Genomic DNA, 20286 nt, shown 5'->3' on the forward strand with positions numbered 1-20286 from the left:
TAATTAGTTTTAATATTTAATTCTAAGAAAACTTCTCAAAAAAGAAATTATCCTTAAACTTCTCCCTTTTTTTACTTAAAACCACATAATTTTAGATAAAACATAAGTAAAATCTTATATTAAATGGAAGAGATTTAATTAGATTAAATTTATATTGAAAAGAATCGCAACAAAGGAGTAAGAGAGATTTGAAGTAAAATATTGTACTTGTGTTTGCAATTGCATATAGAGTTGTCTGATAATGAAGGATTACATGCCAAAAATAGGTTGACAAAAGGCAATGATAGAAGCAAATGATGCCTCTGTCGAGAGCTCAAAAAAGAAAAAAGAATCTAAGAAAAGACGAGAAAATGTTACTACAGGAAGGCGTTCTTTTATCATATCTGCGGTCATAGAGCAAGCAGCAGAGGAACGCTCTGTCAAATCTGCGAACTCCCACTCAAGAAACTCTGCTAGACCGATGAATCTGAGGAGCCAATAGAATCCATTTCTAATAGATGTAATAAGAAAGACTGCATAGAATAGCAGCTTGGAGATGATGAACACTGAGTAGCCTACAGGAAAACCTATCAGAGCGGAGGTCAAAATAGAAGCACAATATGCAGTCGCAGGACAATTGGATCAGGAAAGCGCTTGTAATTGCAGCAGCAATAGCGATAGGGTTACTTGGCGTAGGGGCGATGGCCACTTTGGGCGGCAAGCATGCTATTGAAGGTTCTCAGAATAGCGTGGAAATTGAGGAGCTTGGACGCTTTGCCATTCAACATCACAATATCCAACAGAGAGAGAAAGAGAACAAAGCGCCTCTGTCATTTAGCCGAGTGGTGAAGTTAGAGGAGTAGGTGGTAGCAGGGACTATGAACCATCTCACGCTCAAGGCGAAAGAGGATGGAGATTTTGCTCCCAAACTCTATGAGGCCAAGGTATGGGTTAAGCCGTGGGAAAATATCAAGAAGTTGTAGGATTTCAAGCCTGTGCCTTCCTCCTCAATTACTCCTGCTGATCTTGGCGTTAAGCGTGAAGGGTTGGGTTCGAAGTGGAGTATTACTGCATATTCTAAGTGGTTACTTGGAGTATCCTTATGCAGGAATTCATCCGGAAAATGGATCTTTACTGAACTATATGCCCGGCTATGGTTACATGCAGCCAGCAATTGAAAAAGAGAAAGAATTACTGCAGGTTCGACTACCCTTCAGCTATGCATCAGCAAGAAAGCAAAAGCAAATACATTGCTGTTTGAAAGAAAATAAAATAATAATTCACTGGATTATCTATCTCAGCAGAAGGCCAAAACACTCGCGCTAAAAAAATAATTGTGGACATATAGAGAGGCATAAAGATCTATATTATTTCCGAACCAACAAGCCAACTCTCTGAGTCTATGACTTCAAAGCAGGAATTGCTCTCAAATTTACAAGGACACTGAGCAAAGACTGAGATGATGGCTCAAAAGAATAAGAAATGAATTTTTTAATTTACATTTGCCACTATAGCAAGTAACCCATAAAAAAAATAATAATAATAAATAAATAAATAAATCTGAACATTGTTTAGTTATGAAAGGTTGTAACCCATCAAAAACTAGCATATATATTTGAACATTTCAAATAAAAACTAATATAACAAAATGATACTGCAGAAAAACAGAACAAGCCTTCCAAAACAAGAGAAAAAAAAAATGGTTCGATGATAAAGAAAGTTACTTTTTGGTGGCAAGCCTTCCAAAGAGGGTTAGATGAAAACTAACAGAAAATAAAAAGTAACCTGCACAAATTAGAGCAAACAGAAGTTAAACGGGTTTGGCAGTAAACCAGCCAAATCCAAAAAAAACTTCAATTTCTACCAACTTAAGAAGATTAAAAAAATTAGTGAAATCTCTCTCAAGAGTCTCCTTCGAATCGTACCTTCATGCAAACACTCAAAACAAAGATTAAACTACTCTGATACCATGTTAAAAATGAAAAAAGAAATATGTAAATAAGCAATACCAAGAAAGAATCTAAGCGAGTTAATGCATGAAAAGATATTACCTTAAGATAGGAGAGAGAAAGCTTCAAGATCCAACACCATGAGCCAAAATATTTGGAAAGGGGAAAGCAAAGAAAACCCCTTGTGACATTATGAATGAGGCATGAAAAGCCTAAGAAGAGAGAGAGAGAGAGTGAGAGAGAGCAATTGCTCATACAATAATTAAGAAGAGGAAGAAACCTCATTATTAGAAATGAGAGAGGAGGGTCATCTCTTAAATAGAGATGAGAGAGAGGAGTTAGAATGTAACTCCCATGTCTATGAATGCCACCATTCATAAGTGTGTGAGGCCGAGTGTGAGATTCCTTTTAAGGAGGAATAATCTAATTTACAAATTACAATAAATATTTGTCCTCACATATTCCACTAGAGGACAAAATAAGATGTAGTGGAAAAAGGACAAAAAAGAAACATATTAGGATACCTTGGCTTATATCCTAATATATTATAACAATAATGAAAGGAGGTCTAACCTTGGTTTATAAACACACCAAGGAAAGATTACAACTTCTAACATTATCAATGATAAACAAGTCTTCTTGTCGATTTTAAACAATTGCCATCGACATACCGTTGCCACTGGATGTCCGCCCATGTCCAAGATGACTTACTATAAATAGTAAGTACGCCCAAAGTTGCCTCAAAACCCCTCAGAAAGACCTGCAACTAAAACTACATAGGCCAAATGGCCTCTGAGCCCCTTTAATGTCCTGGTTAGCCTACCGGACCGTGGGGAAATAGGCTAACGACAACATCATGCTATGAATGCTAAAAAGGGGACATTACAGTCCGCCCTTCCCAAAATTGCTTGTCCCCAAGCAATGGCCGAACAACAACCCAATCGATCCACCTAGATCTCAAATGTAGTCATGAACTATACTGCTGTCAGTCAACATAGGCTCCTGGAACAACCTCTGAAAATTAACCAAGAGGAATCCATAATCAAACTGATAATTACAGCTCAACCAAACTCCAAAATCACAACTGCCACAGTCAGAAACCCACGAGACACAAACTCTTAGAACATCAGAACCCAAGTAAAGTGGGCAAATCAAGCTGCCAACACAGTAAATACCATCAACGCATCCCACTGGCCTATACGGAATGTATAATCCAACTCTGCAACAATGGTGAATGCTCCCGAATGAAACTGTACCAAGTATGGAGAATCTACACACTGTACAACTCCTGCAGTCAACACAACTTTGCAGATCACCGGCCACTGTCTCATAACCATAACTCCCATGCACCGCTAATGGTGAAAAGACATCACAAGATAAACAGCAAGAAATGGAACCCAAACCAAATTTGCCTGCCATCAACTCCTCAACACAAGGATCAAATGCTAACTGATGTACATACCCTGCAGTATAATGCTAATAAAAAGAACCAACCTCAGTCAACAGCTCACCATGAACAAGTGATACAACCCACTGTGACTGATCACCAGCTAAGTCAGGAGATGTCATAGCCAAAGGAGTAGAATCAATAACAACAACCGTTGAAGCATCACTCCCAAACTCCTGCTCTAAGTCATGTATTATCAAGCTGTCAACCGCAGAACCTATCGCCATGTCATGCCTATCACAACTCTCATCCTGTGGCGTCAAACCATCCCATAACTGATGACAAGCACTAGGAATTGTATATGAGAAATGTTAGTATGCTAATAGAAACCAAATTTAAATAAAGCCTCTACAAACTAAACAAAATTCATAAACTTCAAGATAGACTAAGATGAGCTCTCAATTGAGAATATGAGTCATTAATGGACTCTCTCAATAAGAAGCTCTCCTGTTGAGTAGCTTTATCTAAATGGATAGGATGTATGCTCAATATGCTTCCAAAGGCTTCAATGGAGTTGGAATTTGGGTGTGAGTGTATGGTTTTGATGTAAAATGGCATTATGACTTTACTTCATGGATTGTGTTATTTTGCAAAGGGGAAGGATCCAATTTATAAGCAAGAGGCTTGAGGGTTTGAGGGCTAAGATGCAAGGATGGGAAAAAGCTTATGGAGGGCTCAAATTGCATGAGAGGAGAGCACATGGATTGTGCTTCCTTATAGTCAATCAAGGAGTGACACATGTCACATGGTGAGAGGATGGAAGAAAGGGGAAGGATGAGTCAACAAAGGAGGCTCAAGGGATAAAATCTTCATAAAGACCCTCATAATGACTTCTAAGAGCAATAAAAGGGCTTGTAAGAGTCATTTATGACCTAGTGGACTTCATAAAGTTTTATGGTTGAGATATTTTGAGGGTGATGAGAGCAATTTCGACTTGGACTTGATTAGGAAGGTTTTAAGCTTGTTTAGGCTTGTGCAAATGATTAGAGGATGGATTAGGATGGTTTAGGATTAGCTTAGGGATAGGCAAGTGGATGGCATTTAATGAGGGTGGGTGAAAGAGGAGATATTTTTTAACTTTGGCTTGAGTTAGCAAATCTTAACCCATGTTTAGGGAATGTGACAAGGTTAGGAGGGGATTAGGATTAGGTTTAAAGACATCTTCTAGAAGAGTCTAGATTTTGGATGAGGATAAAGACTTTCTAGAATAGTCTAGAATTTCCTAGGATGAGGATGAAGACTTTCTAGAAGAGTCTAGAATTTCTTAGGATGAGGATAAATTAGATTTTTAGGAAATAAATAAAGTTTTATTTATTTCAAGGGTTTGGGTTGAGGAGATATTTATTAAAACTTTTTTAATAAACATGAGGATTAATATTTAATTTTAATTAAATATTTTGAGTTGGGATTAGAGGTAGCAAATGATGGGATTAGCCTTTAATCGAAATTAAAGAAGGATTATAAGATTTTGGAAGAGGTTATTGGTCATAAGGAAATTGGCCAAGTTTTGGGCAAAAAATAAATTTTTATTTATTTTAGGATTTTTGGTCAATTTATTAATTAAATAATTAATAAATAAGGAAATAATGTTTAAATAAGATTTAAACATTTTTGGGAGGGATTCCTTAATTAAATATTTTTAATTAAGATAAAGGGATTTAATGGCATAAAAATTAATTAATTAATTAATTAATAAATGATGATGTCATCAGGACTTTTTCAGAAAATAAAAATACTTTATTTTCTAAAGGTTTTTAGGTGTCTACATTTTGCCCCTCTTTGATGTGATGCCGCAAGTGGCATGGCATCAAAGATAAGAAAATAAGATGCCCAAGGCTAGAGCAGAATGGACTGTGAGTTGCCCCCTCAAGAAGGTAGCGAGGAGAGAAAGCGAAGCTCAATGGCTTCTTGAAAAGTACAAGAATCCGAGATGAGCAAGGAGACTCAGATTGGCAAAGAGAAGGGGCTGAATTAGCTCAAACTCTCACTATGGGAGAATGATAAAGGAGAATCAGATGCACAAGAGGAAGCAAGCTTAAGACCTTAGGGAAGGTGGAGGATGAAGGAGCAGAGCGCTATAAAAAGGAATCCAAGATAGGGAGATGGATGAGGGGATTATAAAGCTAATGCAACAGGATTTCAAAGAGTCAGATTAGTGGAAGATGGGTTTCGGAGATCCCTAGGACTAGGATTGTGGATCTCAAAAGATGAGGCTTGGTGGATTGATTTGGATTGGTGGATCCCTAAGACTAGGATTGTGGATCCCTAAAGCTAAGAGTGATGAGTGATTCAAAGAGATACTGATGCATAAGCTGGGGTAGGAGAGATGGATGCTGGATATGGATGGGGGATAATGGAGATGAAGAAAAACCATTGAAGCTTTTTGAGCGGGGGGATACTTCAAAGAGAAGTACCACCATGTAGTTGAGCACTAGATTTGCTATAGGACTATTGGTTAATTGCCAAGGTTACCAAGAACATCAAGGCCTTTTCACCAACCGTCCAAAGGACTGACAAACTAACTCAAAACAAACACACAAGGATTGCCCCAGCATCACACATGAATCCTAGAGGAAGCAGCGTGGAAACGACATTGGAGAACCCACAAGCAGAAAAGAAAAACAAACGAAAGACCTGATCAAGACCTTACGCTCTAATTGCTCCATTCGCAGCATACCATGATATAGAAGATCGTGGCAACCTTGAGGAGGGAACAAGGAGATTGCTTGGAAAAGATACTTCAAAACCCAAAAGGGAAGATCCCAAATCAAAAGAAAGTGAAAATCCAAAAGAGAACCGTTTGCCAACGAGATGGGTAGGACGAGGTACTAATGGACCAAGATCAGACATGAGGAAAGCTATATCCTGCAAGGACCTATCGGAGAGCACCTAAGCTGGTGAATTTGGATGAGTGATGCGTCTGGCAAGCTGAACTAAGAAAGATAACACTTTGGTGATAGGAAATCTAGCTAAAGGATGCATTGGAATATCTAACCAAAGTGTGCGATGTGTGCAAGATGTTGACCAAGGACGAACTGACACGAACGCTGGATAGATACAATGGTACTAAGCTAAAGAGGATGTACAAGCTGATGGACCAAGATATGTTACAAATGTACAAGTTTTTTCATGTTTTGGTTTTTGTGAGATGAAAATGTTTGTGAAGGATGGGATGTCTATAATAGGTGATAGGTGGATAGGTAGATGGTTTGCGAAAAGATTAAGTGAAAATGGGGTTTTGTGTGTGCACGTGATAGTATACAAGCTAGGATACAAGATTATTTATAGGCTGGAATATGGTACAAACCTTGGACAAGATTCGGATAGACAAGGTATGGTACAAGATTTACAAGCTGTACAGGAGGTATTTACAAGCTTCATCAGATTTTGGATATTTGGTTGGAACATCAAGGGAACAAGCAAGTGTGTCTTATGGGATGGTGGGTAAATGGATGAGGGATAGGATAGTGATAGATAATGGATTAGTCTTTAGTACACAAGGCGCCTGAATTACCAGGTTTTCACCAAGGTACCTATCCAAGGTGCTTGAATTGCCAAGTTTTCACCATTGGACGCTTATTTCTCTTTACTATTTTTTTCTTTTGTATTTTTCAAAAGCCTGGTATACCAAGGATCTTCAACCATAGAACTTCTTGAGATGAATGATGTTAGTAGGATCATTCAAGAGTTCTCCTTCTAGTGTAGATAGTTGATAAGCTCCAGAGCCAAAGGAAGCAGTGACAACATAAGGACCAAGCCATGTAGGTTCAAACTTGCCTTTCTTTTCTCGATCTACTTGGACTTTCATGTTTTCTTTGAGGACCATGTCACTTGGCTGAAAGTGTCGTGGAAGCACCTTCTTGTTGAAATTTCTTTTGAGACGAGTTTGATAGACTGTGAGATGATCATAGGCTTGTTGCCGCTTCTCGTCTAAAAGATCTAGCTAGGTGAGTCGAGCTACTCTATATTCTTCATCTGATATTTGCCCTTGCAAAGATATGCGCAAGGAGGGAAGTTCAACCTCTATAGGTAGTACCGCTTCGGCACCATAGACTAGGGAGTATGGAGTTGTGCTTGTAGATGTACGGAAGGAAGTTCGATAGGCCCATAGGGCTGGATTTATTTGTAGGTGCCAATCACGGCCGGAATCATTGACAACTTTCTTTAGAATTTTGAGGAGGGTTTTGTTAGTTGCCTCTGCCTGGCCGTTACCTTGTGGGAAATATGGGCTAGAAAAGCGGTGATTGATGCGGAGGGAAGTGCATAATTCTTCCATGTTGAGATTTTCAAAGTTACCTCCGTGGTCGGTGAAGATGGTGGATGGGATGCCGAAGCGGCAAACAATGTGGTACAAGATGAACTTGGAGACCTGAACTCCTGTAGCTGAGACTAGGGGGACTGCTTCCACCCATTTAGTGAAATAGTCTGTAGCTGTTATTATCCATTTATGTCCATCAGATGAGAGGGGTGTGATAGTTCCAACTAGATCAAGGCCCCAACAAGCGAAAGGCCAAGGTGGTGCAATAGGCTGTAGATCCTGTGCCGGAGCGTGCACAAGATTTGCATGCTGCTGACATGGGAGACACTTTCTGACAAAGTCACAGGAGTCTTCTTCAATGGTAGGCCAATAGTAGCCTGCTCTAAGGATTTGTCGCGCTAGGACAATACCACTCGTGTGGGCACCGCAAAGTCCAGACTGTACTTCCTTTAACACCATCGCGGCCTCATTTTGGTCTAAACATCGAGAGAGAGTATCGTGATAACCCCGACGATATAGGGTATTGGCTATGATAACATAGCGAGATGATTTTCGGATGAGGTTCTGGCGTTGGGTACGTGTGAGGTGAGGGGATATGATACCATCGTTAAGGTAAGCGTGAATCTCATGGTACCAAGGGGATTGGGGACCAACCAAGATACAAACACGGTTTGAATCCTCATTCGCATAGGCAGGTGTGAGGAGCTGCTCCACTAAAAACTCATACTGTGTAGCTGCTTGGGGAATTTCCAAGAGCGAGCCTATAGTAGCCATAGCATCTGCTGCTTTGTTCTGTATTCAAGGCACTTGTGTAAACTGAAGCTTTGTAAAATGTTGGGTTAGCTGATCAACCAGCTCTTTGTAGGGTAATAGCTTTTCATCTTTGGTTTGATATTCATTTAGGGCTTGCTTGATGATGAGCTGAGAATCGCCAAAGATTTGTAGCTCAACAATGTTCCATTTTGCAGCTATCTTTAATACTGCTATGAGGGCCTCATATTCAGCTATATTGTTGGTGCTAGGGAATTATAGCTTGAAGGCTTTTGGAATGTAATCTCCTTGAGGTGTGACCAACAATATTCCTGCCCCTGATCCATGAGATGTGTATGAGCCATCAAAATAAAGTTTCCATGGGGGTTGTTCTTCAATTAGACAGATATGCTCATCTGGAAATTCTGTGATCAATGGATAAGCATCTATTAGAGGTGCATCAGCTAGGTGATCTGCTATAGCTTGCCCTTTGATTGCCTTTCTATCCACATACTGGATGTCAAATTCACTAAGGAGCATAACCCATTTGGCCAAACGGCCTGTAAGTGCTGTTCTAGAGAGCATATACTTGAGAGGGTCAATCTTGGAGACTAGTTGGATGGTATGACTTAGCATGTAATGGCGAAGCTTTTGAGTTGAGAAAACAACTGCCAAACAAGTTTTTTCCATAGGAGTGTAATTGAGTTCATAACCAACTAGGGTTCTACTGATGTAGTAGATGGCTCTTTCTTTGTTGTAGTCATCAAGCTGTGCTAGAAGTGCCCCTAGAGCAGTAGGTGTTGCTGATATGTACAAAATCAGGGGACGACCAGGAACTAGTGGAACCAAGATAGGGGGATTGATGAGATACTGCTTGAGATGGTCGAAGCTGCGCTGACATAAAGGATCCCACTTGAAGTTCTCATCCTTCTTCAGTAAATGTGAAAATGGTGTACACTTATCTGCAAGCTGGGAGATGAAGCACCGAACAGATTGGAGCTTTCCCTGAAGAGAGCGAAGCTGTCGCAGTGTCTGGGGAGGAGGCATGTCTAAGATAGCCTTGACCTTCTTGGGGTCGATCTCTATACTTCGTTTAGAAACTATGAAACCTAGAAGCTTGCCAGATGTGACCCCAAAGACACATTTCTTGGGATTCAGCACGAGATGATATTTGGCTAACCTATCAAAGACTTTCTCCAGGTCAGCAAGATGATCCATGAAGGTATGAGACTTGACCAAGATATCATCCACATAATCCTCCAAAATGCTATGGATGAGATCATGAAAAATGGTTGTCATAGCTCTTTGATAGGTAGCCCCAGCATTCTTTAGGCCAAAAGGCATCATGTTGTAGCAAAAGGTTCCCCAAGGGGTAGTGAATGCTGTCTTATGCTGATCCTCTTCTGCAATCTTGATTTGATTATACCCAGAAAATCCATCCATGAGGGACAAAATTTCATGTCCAGCTGTAAGATCTACAATCATATCTATGTTGGGCAAGGGAAAATCATCTTTTGGACAAGCTTTGTTAAGATCTCTAAAATCAGTGCAGATTCTGATGTCACCGGAAGGTTTAGTGACAGGGACCATGTTGGAGATCCACTCTGAGTAGTCGATAGGTCGGATAACCTTAGCAGCTAACATTCTTTCTAATTCAGCTTTGACCAATAATGCCACCTTGGGGTGCATTTTTCTAAGCTTTTGTCTGACGGGCTTGATCTTTGGATCAACTGCAAGATGATGAACTACAAGCTTTGGATCAAGTCCTGGCATGTCCTGATATGACCATGCAAATTGGCCAATGTTCTCTCTTAAGACCTCAAAGAGGAGGTCAGCTTGGTCTTGTGATAGAGATGCAGCAATGTGAACAAGTCTGGGGATCTCGGATGAACCAATGTTGACTTCTCGAGTATCCTCAATTAGAATAGAAGACACCTCTGGTCGATTATCTTGAGGAGGCAATGCTAAATCCTCATGTTCTTCTGGATTTTCTTGCTGAGGGGTTCTCTTCGTTGCCTTAGCTAGTCTTAGATTCACCTTAGTTCCAGTTTTGGGTGTATCGGAACTAAGTTGGGGATTTTCTCCAAAATACCCCTTGGGATCTAGCTTGTAGATATAGGCAGAATCTGGCTTTGTTTTCTTGTGAGGAGTTTCAGCTCCCATGAATCTTAGAAGTGCCTCCTCTGATGTGAACTCATCGATGTGTATGACACTTGGTTGGTCCCAATCTATGAGTTGTGGATGGGCGAGTGGTAGCTCAATGAGGTGGATGGATAGTTCTTGGAGAACAGAGTCTCCGAGGGAGATTTGGTCTAGGATATCGTCGTAGGCTCTCTTTTCAACTTCCTCAGGAATGTCTTCGATTTCGACAAGGTTGCGGTGAATGTTTAAAAAAGCGTGACCGTTCTCATTGGTGCCCCCAATTGTGGGTATGCCAAAGCCAAGACCTGACTTCGATTCACACTTGTGTGCGTCGATGGGGCACTGCATGCCTCTTTCTTCTGGTCCTAGACCACCACCTTGATAGTTCCATTTGTCAGTGATGAGCTTATGTTCTTGGGGATACTTTTGGCTGAAGTGATCAAGGCGTGCTTGATTTCTTTGAGGTGCATCCTTATGTAACCATTTGTTGATATCTAGACTGAGCTCCTCATGAAGAGGGATTTTTGAGGATACAAAGGTTGTTGGGCCAAACTGTTTGTATCGAGGAGGTGGAACCTCCTTAGCTTTGTGATATGTCGGTCGTCCATGGGCATGTGGATCAAGTGGGAGTGCCCCGACAGCAAATGCATCTGACAGACTATACTCTCCACAACCTTTGTTATTGATCTTCACAGTAGACAGGGTAGAGGCGAGGATGGTTTTTGGGTCATTATAAGTGTGGGATGAGCTGGCGATGGATGTGCCGATATCAATTCCAGGACAATGGTTTGTATATGAAGCTTCAACCGCATTGCAGTAAGCAAAGGGTTCTGGATCGGCATGGATGGTTACCTTAGTGCCTTGATGCGAAAATTTAATGCACTGATGGTAAGTGGATGGAACGGCTTTCATGGCATGAATCCATGGGCGACCAAGGAGGATGTTAAATGGTAGGTTTAGATCAATAACATGGTAGAGTGTATCTTGGATGACTGGCCCAACCTTGATTGGCAGCAAAATAGTTCCTTCTGTGGTTCTTTCCAAGTTGTCATAAGCTTTGATGGTGATAACCTCACTGATGATATCTGCCTCAGTATACCCAGCTTGTTTTATGAATTTTAGGGTGTAAATATTCAAGGCTGATCCATTATCTATCATTACTCTTTTTACAGCAAAGTTGGATACCATGATGGCTATGCGAAGCGGAAGGGTGTGATCTGGCTTGACCACGGGTATGTCGGTGGGTTTGAACGATAGGGCACATGAGGATGAGAGGTGTCCAACAAGATTACGAAAATCAGTAGCATTGATATCAGAAGGGACACGAGATTCTATGAGAGCACTGTCAAGGATGTTCTTGTACATAGGACTAGTGCGAAGAAGGTCTAAAATGGAGATTTGGGCTGGCATGTTCCCAAGGTGTTTCAAGATATTGTACTGGCTTTTTGATGGAGCTGATGGTGTTGGTGTAACAGGTGGGCCTGCGATGTTAAATCGCGCTCTTCGAGTGGTGACCGCACACTCATTGTTTGGTCCTTGGATATTGATAACATTGACGGAAGGCTCTTTCTCGGATATACAACCTATAAGGCTACCATAGTCTATATAGGATGAAGTGTGGTCATTTTTCTTCCCATGCTGTTGGTTTGGCTGACGGTTGTTGGTGTTGTTGTTGTTGGTTTGGATAGGTGTTTTTCCAAGATTTTGGTTGTGGTGTGGAGGAAAAGCATTTTGATAGATCTGTAAGCCTGCATTGGGAGAGGTTTGGGCACCAACAGTGATTTCCTTCCGATCAATGAGGTCCTGCACATAGTCTTTCAGTTTCATGCATCTGAGGGTAGTGTAACCTTTTACCCTATGAAATTTGCAGTACTCATTATCTTTGTACCATGCAGCTTTGGATTGGCTTGGGTCAATTTGCTGGGTAGGAGGAAATTTTATGAAGTTTTCTTTGACTAATTTCTCAAAAATGACATCCAATGGCTCACCAAGGGGTGTATAGTTTCTAGGTGTAGGTTGGAATCTAGGCTTTTGTCCTGCAGCTACATTGATAGCATTAGCTTGATTGCTAGACCCTTGGAAGTTGGGTCTTGGATTGTGGTTTTGATAGCTTTGGTTATTCTGTTGTTGGTAGTTGATAGCTTGTTGATTTTTTGGTTGATATGGTGGGTTGGATTGGTTGTGAGAAGGACCAACAATATTCACATGTCTGGTGTCAGTGACACCATCTGTTGCAACGTGCTTGTTTTTGTTCCAATACCTAGACTTGTCATTGGAATGTGATTGATTTTGGTTGGCTTCCTTGTAAAGCTTGACCACACCATCTTTAATGAGTCCTTGCTCAAGGATCATTCCTTTCTCTTTGATATCTTTGTAGGTTTGCAAACAGTTCATGGTCATGTGGTGAGCCAAGCTAGGATGGGCATTATCAATAAACATTTTCACCACATGGCGTTCTGGCAAGGTGCAGGATATGCGGGTGGTAAGGGTTTGCCATCTTTGCAGGTATTCGGCAAGGCTTTCTCCACATTTTTGCTTGGTGTGGACAAGATCAACTATTGATAGCTTTGTTTCAACAAGATGGGCATATTGGGCTACAAATGTCTCAGATAATTCAGCAAAGTTTTTAATTGTGCCATAGGGGATTCTATAAAACCATTCAAGAGCTGGTCCAGCTAAGCTTTTGGGAAAAAGGCGCAAGAGGAAAACATCATTGTATGCTACGTCCTGGCAGTGCATGTAAAATTCTTTGATATGTGTGACAGGGTCTCCTTTTCCTCTGAATTTGTCAAATTTGGGTACCTCAAAGTGTTTGGGAAATGGTTTTATGGTAATGGCTCTGTCAAATGGGTAAGGACACACATTCTCAAACTTGAATGTCTTCGGATCATTCCCTTCTTGGATGGCTTTCAGAGCTATCTTCATTTGCTCCCATTCTGAATTGATAGGTGATGGCTGGGGTGCCCCCAATGTAGGAGTGCCTTGAGGTAGGTATGTGCTGGATGGGGCCACTGAATATGGATGGCTATGAGGGATTTGCTGATAGGGATTGTACATTGTTTGGGCAGCTGCATGGTGGATGACAGGTTGCTGAGGGGGAGGTGGCGCATATTGTTGCATGTGCTGCGAGGCTTGCTGTTGATATGGGATTTGAGGTTGGGATTGAGGAACATAAGCTGGCTGTGGGATAAATGGATTGCTTTGTGGAGGTAAGGTATAAGATGGTTGAGAGGCTTGGGGAAAGGATCGGGGGGCTTGTGGGGTTTGACCAATATATGTGGATTGTGCCCCCATTTGGGATGGTATCTGCAAATAATTGGTGGTTGGCTGGGGTGGTGGATTACCTCCTAGAAGTGGCATTGAAAAGTAGTTGGTAATTGGAGGTAATGGATTAGTTGGTGGTGGAGGTGGTGGGAATTGAAAGCTTGGGAATGGAACTGATGGGGTTTGATAGCTTTGTGGTTGGATTTGGAAGCTTGGTAGAGTGGTGGCAGGGGCTGGGGTCACTTGGGAGTTTGGTAGAAAATTGGTAGTAGCTTGTGGGATTTGATAGCTTTGTGGAGTGAGGGTAGTAGCTTGTAGATTTGTGGCTAATGGTATTGAGCTCCCAAGACCTAATGGAAATGATGGGATTGTGCTTTGGGCTGCAGTGAACAAGCTGGGGGTGATGAAAGGTTGATTACTTGGCCCCATGGGTGGCATCCCTGTTGTATATTGCTGAGGTTGGCCAAAGATGCTAGCACTGATTTGGGAGATGGGTGGATTTGGAAGGCTGGGTTGGGGAGGAGCAGCAGCAATAGTGAAGGGGGTGAACGGTGAGCTGTTTTGGGTAAAGGGGGTTTGGAGCGGAGAGGTATGAACCAAGGATGGAGTGGTGGTGGATGGGTTGGCTTGCGGCATGGAGATTTCAACTTGGGTGGATGATGGTATGTTTGGGTCTGTTGGATCATATAGATTGGCTGGAGGCTCTTCTTTTGGCATATATTGAGGATAATTTGGATCATAAGAGCCTATGGGTGGTGGTAGCTGCCCAAACAATGGGTGAGATGGATCTGATAATGGAGGGGGTCTTCCAAAGTCAAAGGTTCCTACATTTTCCCTTCGAAAATTAGCCATGATTGTCTCTTTGTTCTTGTCTATAATGGCATTTACCAATACTGCATTTCCTGGTTGGTTCATGAAAGCTTCAATGTCAGTACATGATGGCATAGCTTTCTCTGGGCTGAAGGATGGCTAAGTGCTCAAGGGGGGTGAGGTTGTTCGATCCAAATGATAGGGCTCCATTGTTTCTTTCTTCTTGGCTAAGCGAGTGACGGGTGGCATGAAAAATGCTCCTAGGGATGAGATGCAATAATGCTGATGGATGCAAAAGGGGGAAGGCTTCTCTATGCAAATGATTTCCTAGGTTAAGGCAAAGCTATATGACAAAACCTAAGGAGGATTGGGTTGGAGATTCTAACTTCAAAGATATGTTGCCAAAGCACGAAAGGTCTGCTTTCCTATGTGCAAGCTTGGTGGTGATTGTGTCAACTTAAGAATAGACTGATGATCCTTTAGGAAGAACACGAGATTGACCACTTGTGGATCCCAACCTTTAGCTCAAGGTGATGAGGGATAACAAGTGACAAAGTTGAATTACCCTAGACAAAGCTCTGTCAAAGGGATAACCTTGGTGAGATTGATGGCTTTCGAAGATTTTAGGAGTGGCAAACTTTTGGCAAAAGTGACAACAATTTTGAAGGCTTGGATGTGAGGTTTTGATTGCTGGCTAGATGGTTTGATTCTAAATGAGATGGATGAGCTAATAATGCTTAAGGGGATAACCTAAGATGGCTAGCTTTTCTACAAAGATGACTCTAAAGTGAAGCTAATCCAAGAAGATGTGGAGAAACAAGGGTGTCTAATCATAGAAATCATGCCTAGTTGGTAAGGCATAAGCAGGATTAACTCCTGGATGTTGGCTAAATTTGATGGTGCGCTCTAACCAGGCCTCTTGAAGTGCTTCGTCGGTAGCTTTGTCCTCTGCTTTGTGGAGTTTGGCAATTCGTGGGCTTGGTGTTATTTCTTTTCTCTTGGCTGAAAGTTCTTGGTATGCTAGAGATGGTTTGAGTTTAACTTTGTGGAACTTCTGTTTGGGTTTGGGTTGCTCTAACAGCAATTTCTAAATCTGCTTGGCTCTGAGAGATCTTGGTTGTTTTGCTTCAACTCGTTCAACTTCTGGAATAGGCAGTGACTACGCTAAGTATGCCCTAAGCTAGGATTGACCAAGTTTGGCAAACATTCATTCAACAAATAAAAGATCAAGCAATAGATAGAAACAACCAGATAGAATTTTTTGATTCTCAGAAAGTGATACTTGCGCCAAGGAGTGTGTATGTTCTACAAATGTTTCGATCAGTCACCTCAAACACATTAACATCCTAGATGGTTGTCTACAAGGTTGACATTTTGTTTAGCTAAGGAGTCCTCGATATACCCAAGGTACGTGAGGCCCAAATTCGTAGATGAGACCAAAAAGATGTCACACAGCCGAGAGGAGCGGTAACCCACTTCTCCTCTTTCACTTCTCAAGGGTATAAAGTTCCTTGAGGCTTAGCCCGAGTGACAAAATCTTGATCCCAAGAGAGGTGTCTTTCGATTCACCTCCCAATTCTTATACTCCGCCAGAACGCTGGAGTTGAGGTCGTCCAAGGGGTGATGAAATCCCCAAGCAGGCCTCCTAAAAAGAAACAAGGTTTTGGATCCTAATCTTATGCACCCAAGATGGCCTCGAAAGACGACAAGGGGAGAGAATACTTGGATGACCTTGGGCTAAAAAACACGCTTGTTCTTTTACCAACTAACTCTTATGTGTGCTAATCTAGACTTTGCAAACACTCATGTTTAAGAGACAATGTTCAATTCCAACTTGAAGTGCCAACAAAAGTAAATCGATCGAAGAATGCAAACAATAAGAAGAGTTAGGGTCAACAAAAGCAAACTCGCGCGCCCAGAGGCCCTCCACGTCAAGTATCGATTAATTTTCTTTAAGGCATTCAAGATTGAGTGTGAGTTTGTTTTAAGCCCAAAACAAAAGTGTGTGAGATTCGATTTCAAGTGCGCGCCCGAAGGCTCTCCACGTCAGTTGTTATTTAATTTTAGTGCCCAAACTTGAAGTGTGATCGATTTAATCTAGAGTTTTGATCATTTAAGAATTTTGATAAAGTTAAAGCAAACATTCAAAGACCAAGTGAGTGAGTTAAATTGTGGAACATTTAACACCTTTTTCAAGTAGACCCATCCCCATAAATGGCGCTGAGATTGCAACCAATGGTTAATATTTGATGGGTGATTAGAAAAGAGGTGAGTCCAAGGAACTACTCAAATTGATTTTTGCAAATTTGTATTTTAACTTAACAAGGTTTCTTAAATGTCCAAAAATCAAACTTTACCTAGATTGCATGTGGAAAAGAGATTTGTTTTGTTCAATTTTTAGAAGCTCCAAATGAAGTGTTTGATATTGCAATGGTTAATTGATCCTTAGAATTTAAGATTGGATTTGTTGTTTTAATCATGCATTCAAGGAAAATTTGATTTTAATCCATGGCATTCAAAAGTGATTTTAGCAACATGCATTCAAAGAAAAGTGGTTAAACATTCAAGTGTTTTCTTTTGAGCATTCAAGATTGAGATTTTGTGTGTTGTTTTAAGAACTTTGAAGTGCTTTGTTTTAACCTTAGATCATTCAAGATTGTTTTGGACTCAAAAGTGAAAATGACTCTTTGGACTTTGGTTTTCATTCAAAATTTTGTGTTCTAGTTTGCATATTTTAAGCCCAAAAATGATATTCTTAGATTGTTTTGATGCATGAAAATCCTAAGAAACATTCAAGATTTTGCAATAAGACATTTGTTTGGAACAAATAACAAAGCTTTTAGGACAATTTTTGATAACCATTTAGGACTCTTAGTTTTCATGAGATTTTTTAAAAGAACTTTAGTGTGCACTTAGTGTTGATCTTGAACCTTTTGAAATAGAAACTTGAAGTTCTTTTTAAATTCTCAAAAATGAAGTGTTCCTAATTTTGCATGAATGCATCTAAAACCTTGATGTTGCAAGGATGCAAATGATTAGATTGGTTTAGTTTCACTTGTTAAAAGATTTTTTCTTTCTTGCAAATTTTTAATTTTTCAATGGATTTAAGTATGATTTGGGGGTTCATTTTAAGCACTAAAAAGAAGTGTGTATGATTTTGCTTCCTTAAAAAAAAATGGCCAAGATCTCCTACAAGAAGAAGAAGAAGAAGTAGATGGAATAAGAAGAATATAGACAAGAAGAGGAAGAAGAATTTCAAGTTCTTTGTCCACCTATAAGCTTGAAAAATCTGCAAACACTATGAGATAGATTATGAGTTCCTTTGTCTTCTTCATGCTCATGTGGACCTACAAAACCAATTTATACAATCCTACCAATCACAAAAACAAGAAAAATTAGCCAAAATCAGCAAATAACATACAAAACTTGACTAAAAAAGCTAATGAAGATGACCCATGCGGGGTCCCACCGGGCGTGCCAAAATGTATATGAGCAATGTTAGTATGCTAATAGAAACCAAATTTAAATAAAGCCTCTACAAACTAAACAAAATTCATAAACTTCAAGATAGACTAAGATGAGCTCTCAATTGAGAATATGAGCCATTAATGGACTCTCTCAATAAGAAGCTCTCTTGTTGAGTAGCTTTATCTAAATGGATAGGATGTATGCTCAATATGCTTCCAAAGGCTTCAATGGAGTTGGAATTTGGGTGTGAGTGTATGGTTTTGATGTAAAATGGCTTCTCAAAATGGCATTATGACTTTACTTCATGGATTGTGTTATTTTGCAAAGGGGAAAGATCCAATTTATAAGCAAGAGGCTTGAGGGTTTGAGGGCTAAGATGCAAAGATGGGAAAAAGCTTATGGAGGGCTCAAATTGCATGAGAGGAGAGCACATGGATTGTGCTTCCTTATAGCCAATCAAAGAGTGACACATGTCACATGGTGAGAGGATGGAAGAAAGGGGAAGGATGAGTCAACAAAGGAGGCTCAAGGGATAAAATCTTCATAAAGACCCTCATAATGACTTGTAAGAGCAATAAAAGGGCTTGTAAGAGTCATTTATGACCTAGTGGACTTCATAAAGTTTTATGGTTGAGATATTTTGAGGGTGATGAGAGCAATTTCGACTTAGACTTGATTAGAAAGGTTTTAAGCTTGTTTAGGCTTGTGCAAATGATTAGAGGATGGATTAGGATGGTTTAAGATTAGCTTAGGGATAGGCAAGTGGATGGCATTTAATGAGGGTGGGTGAAGGAGGAGATATTTGTTAATTTTGGCTTGAGTTAGCAAATCTTAACCCATGTTTAGGGAATGTGACAAGGTTAGGAGGGGATTAGGATTAGGTTTAAAGACATCTTTTAAAAGAGTCTAGATTTTGGATGAGGATAAAGACTTTCTAGAATAGTCTAGAATTTTCTAGGATGAGGATGAAGACTTTCTAGAAGAGTCTAGAATTTCTTAAGATGAGGATAAATTAGATTTTTAGGAAATAAATAAAGTTTTATTTATTTCAAGGGTTTGAGTTGAGGAGATATTTATTAAAACTTTTTTAATAAACATGAGGATTAATATTTAATTTTAATTAAATATTTTGAGTTGGGATTAGGGGTAGCAAATGATGGGATTAGCCTTTAATCGAAATTAAAGAAGGATTAGAAGATTTTGGAAGAGGTTATTGGTCATAAGGAAATTGGCCAAGTTTTGGGCAAAAAATAAATTTTTTATTTATTTTAGGATTTTTGGTCAATTTATTAATTAAAAAATTAATAAATAAGGAAATAATGTTTAAATAAGATTTAAACATTTTTGGGAGGGATTCCTTAATTAAATATTTTTAATTAAGATAAAGGGATTTAATGGCATAAAAATTAATTAATTAATTAATTAATTAATTAATTAATGATGATGTCATCAGGACTTTTTCAGAAAATAAAAATACTTTATTTTCTAAAGGTTTTTAGGTGTCTACAGGAATCAAAGTATATCTTTGTATCATCATCTCATCAACATGGTCATCAAAGGTAAATTGATGAGCATACCTCACAATGTAATGCCAATAGAATGTGCCAATCTTAGTCAGTGGCTCAGACTGCAACCCAGATGAAACTAACTACAATCGATCACTAACCAAGCTGGAACTGACTACTACCTCCGAAGACATCGCCAAGGGAGTAGTATCACTAGCAGGAACCATGCCAACTGCCAACTGCCAACTCACCAACATCACACATGATCTTTGATACAACATCTCTAGTCTTCGTGCCATCAGTACTAGAGGCCACCACCATGTCAGGCATACCACAACAATCTGCTGCAACACCCAACTCAACTGAACCTGACTCTAGTGAGAACGAACCCGATATGCCAATGTTAGTATCAAGGATGGATGCATCCCCATCTCCACTGTCTCTGACAATCTCGACTATGGACATCCTCGGATCACCAGACACCACAACTTGTGACTGTACAGAATCTGGTAAAGATTTCAGTCGCTCTAACTCCATGGTCACGTTAGCCAAATGAAATTATGACTCCTCGAAAGTCAACTGTGTACTCTCAAGAATCTTAGAAGTCACCTCGAGCTGCTGAGTAAGCTCACTCACCTTATCTTCCTTGTCCAATAATGCTTCGTATGCTGTACTCCCCCACTCCATAAGATAATCTCTGTCGGCTACCAACTG

General features: G+C 40.2%; 2 protein-coding genes across 2 annotated transcripts in view; one reads left to right on the forward strand and one right to left on the reverse strand.

Moving 5' to 3' along the window:
* Nucleotides 1-20286, reverse strand: part of POL{LAMBDA} (DNA polymerase lambda (POLL)) — a 238720-nt gene that overhangs the window by 68605 nt on the left and 149829 nt on the right. The window lies entirely within an intron of this gene.
* LOC149559422 (cysteine proteinase inhibitor 3-like) lies at nucleotides 578-884 on the forward strand. The gene has a single exon (XM_089828404.1). It carries the CDS (start codon nucleotides 600-602, stop codon nucleotides 840-842), a length of 243 nt encoding a protein of 80 aa, XP_089684530.1. The 5' UTR covers nucleotides 578-599; the 3' UTR covers nucleotides 843-884.

The sequence above is a fragment of the Cupressus sempervirens genome, chromosome 5 (assembly GCF_028749045.1).
Source record: "Cupressus sempervirens isolate cs-2001-9-10 chromosome 5, ASM2874904v1, whole genome shotgun sequence".
Taxonomy (NCBI): domain Eukaryota; kingdom Viridiplantae; phylum Streptophyta; class Pinopsida; order Cupressales; family Cupressaceae; genus Cupressus; species Cupressus sempervirens.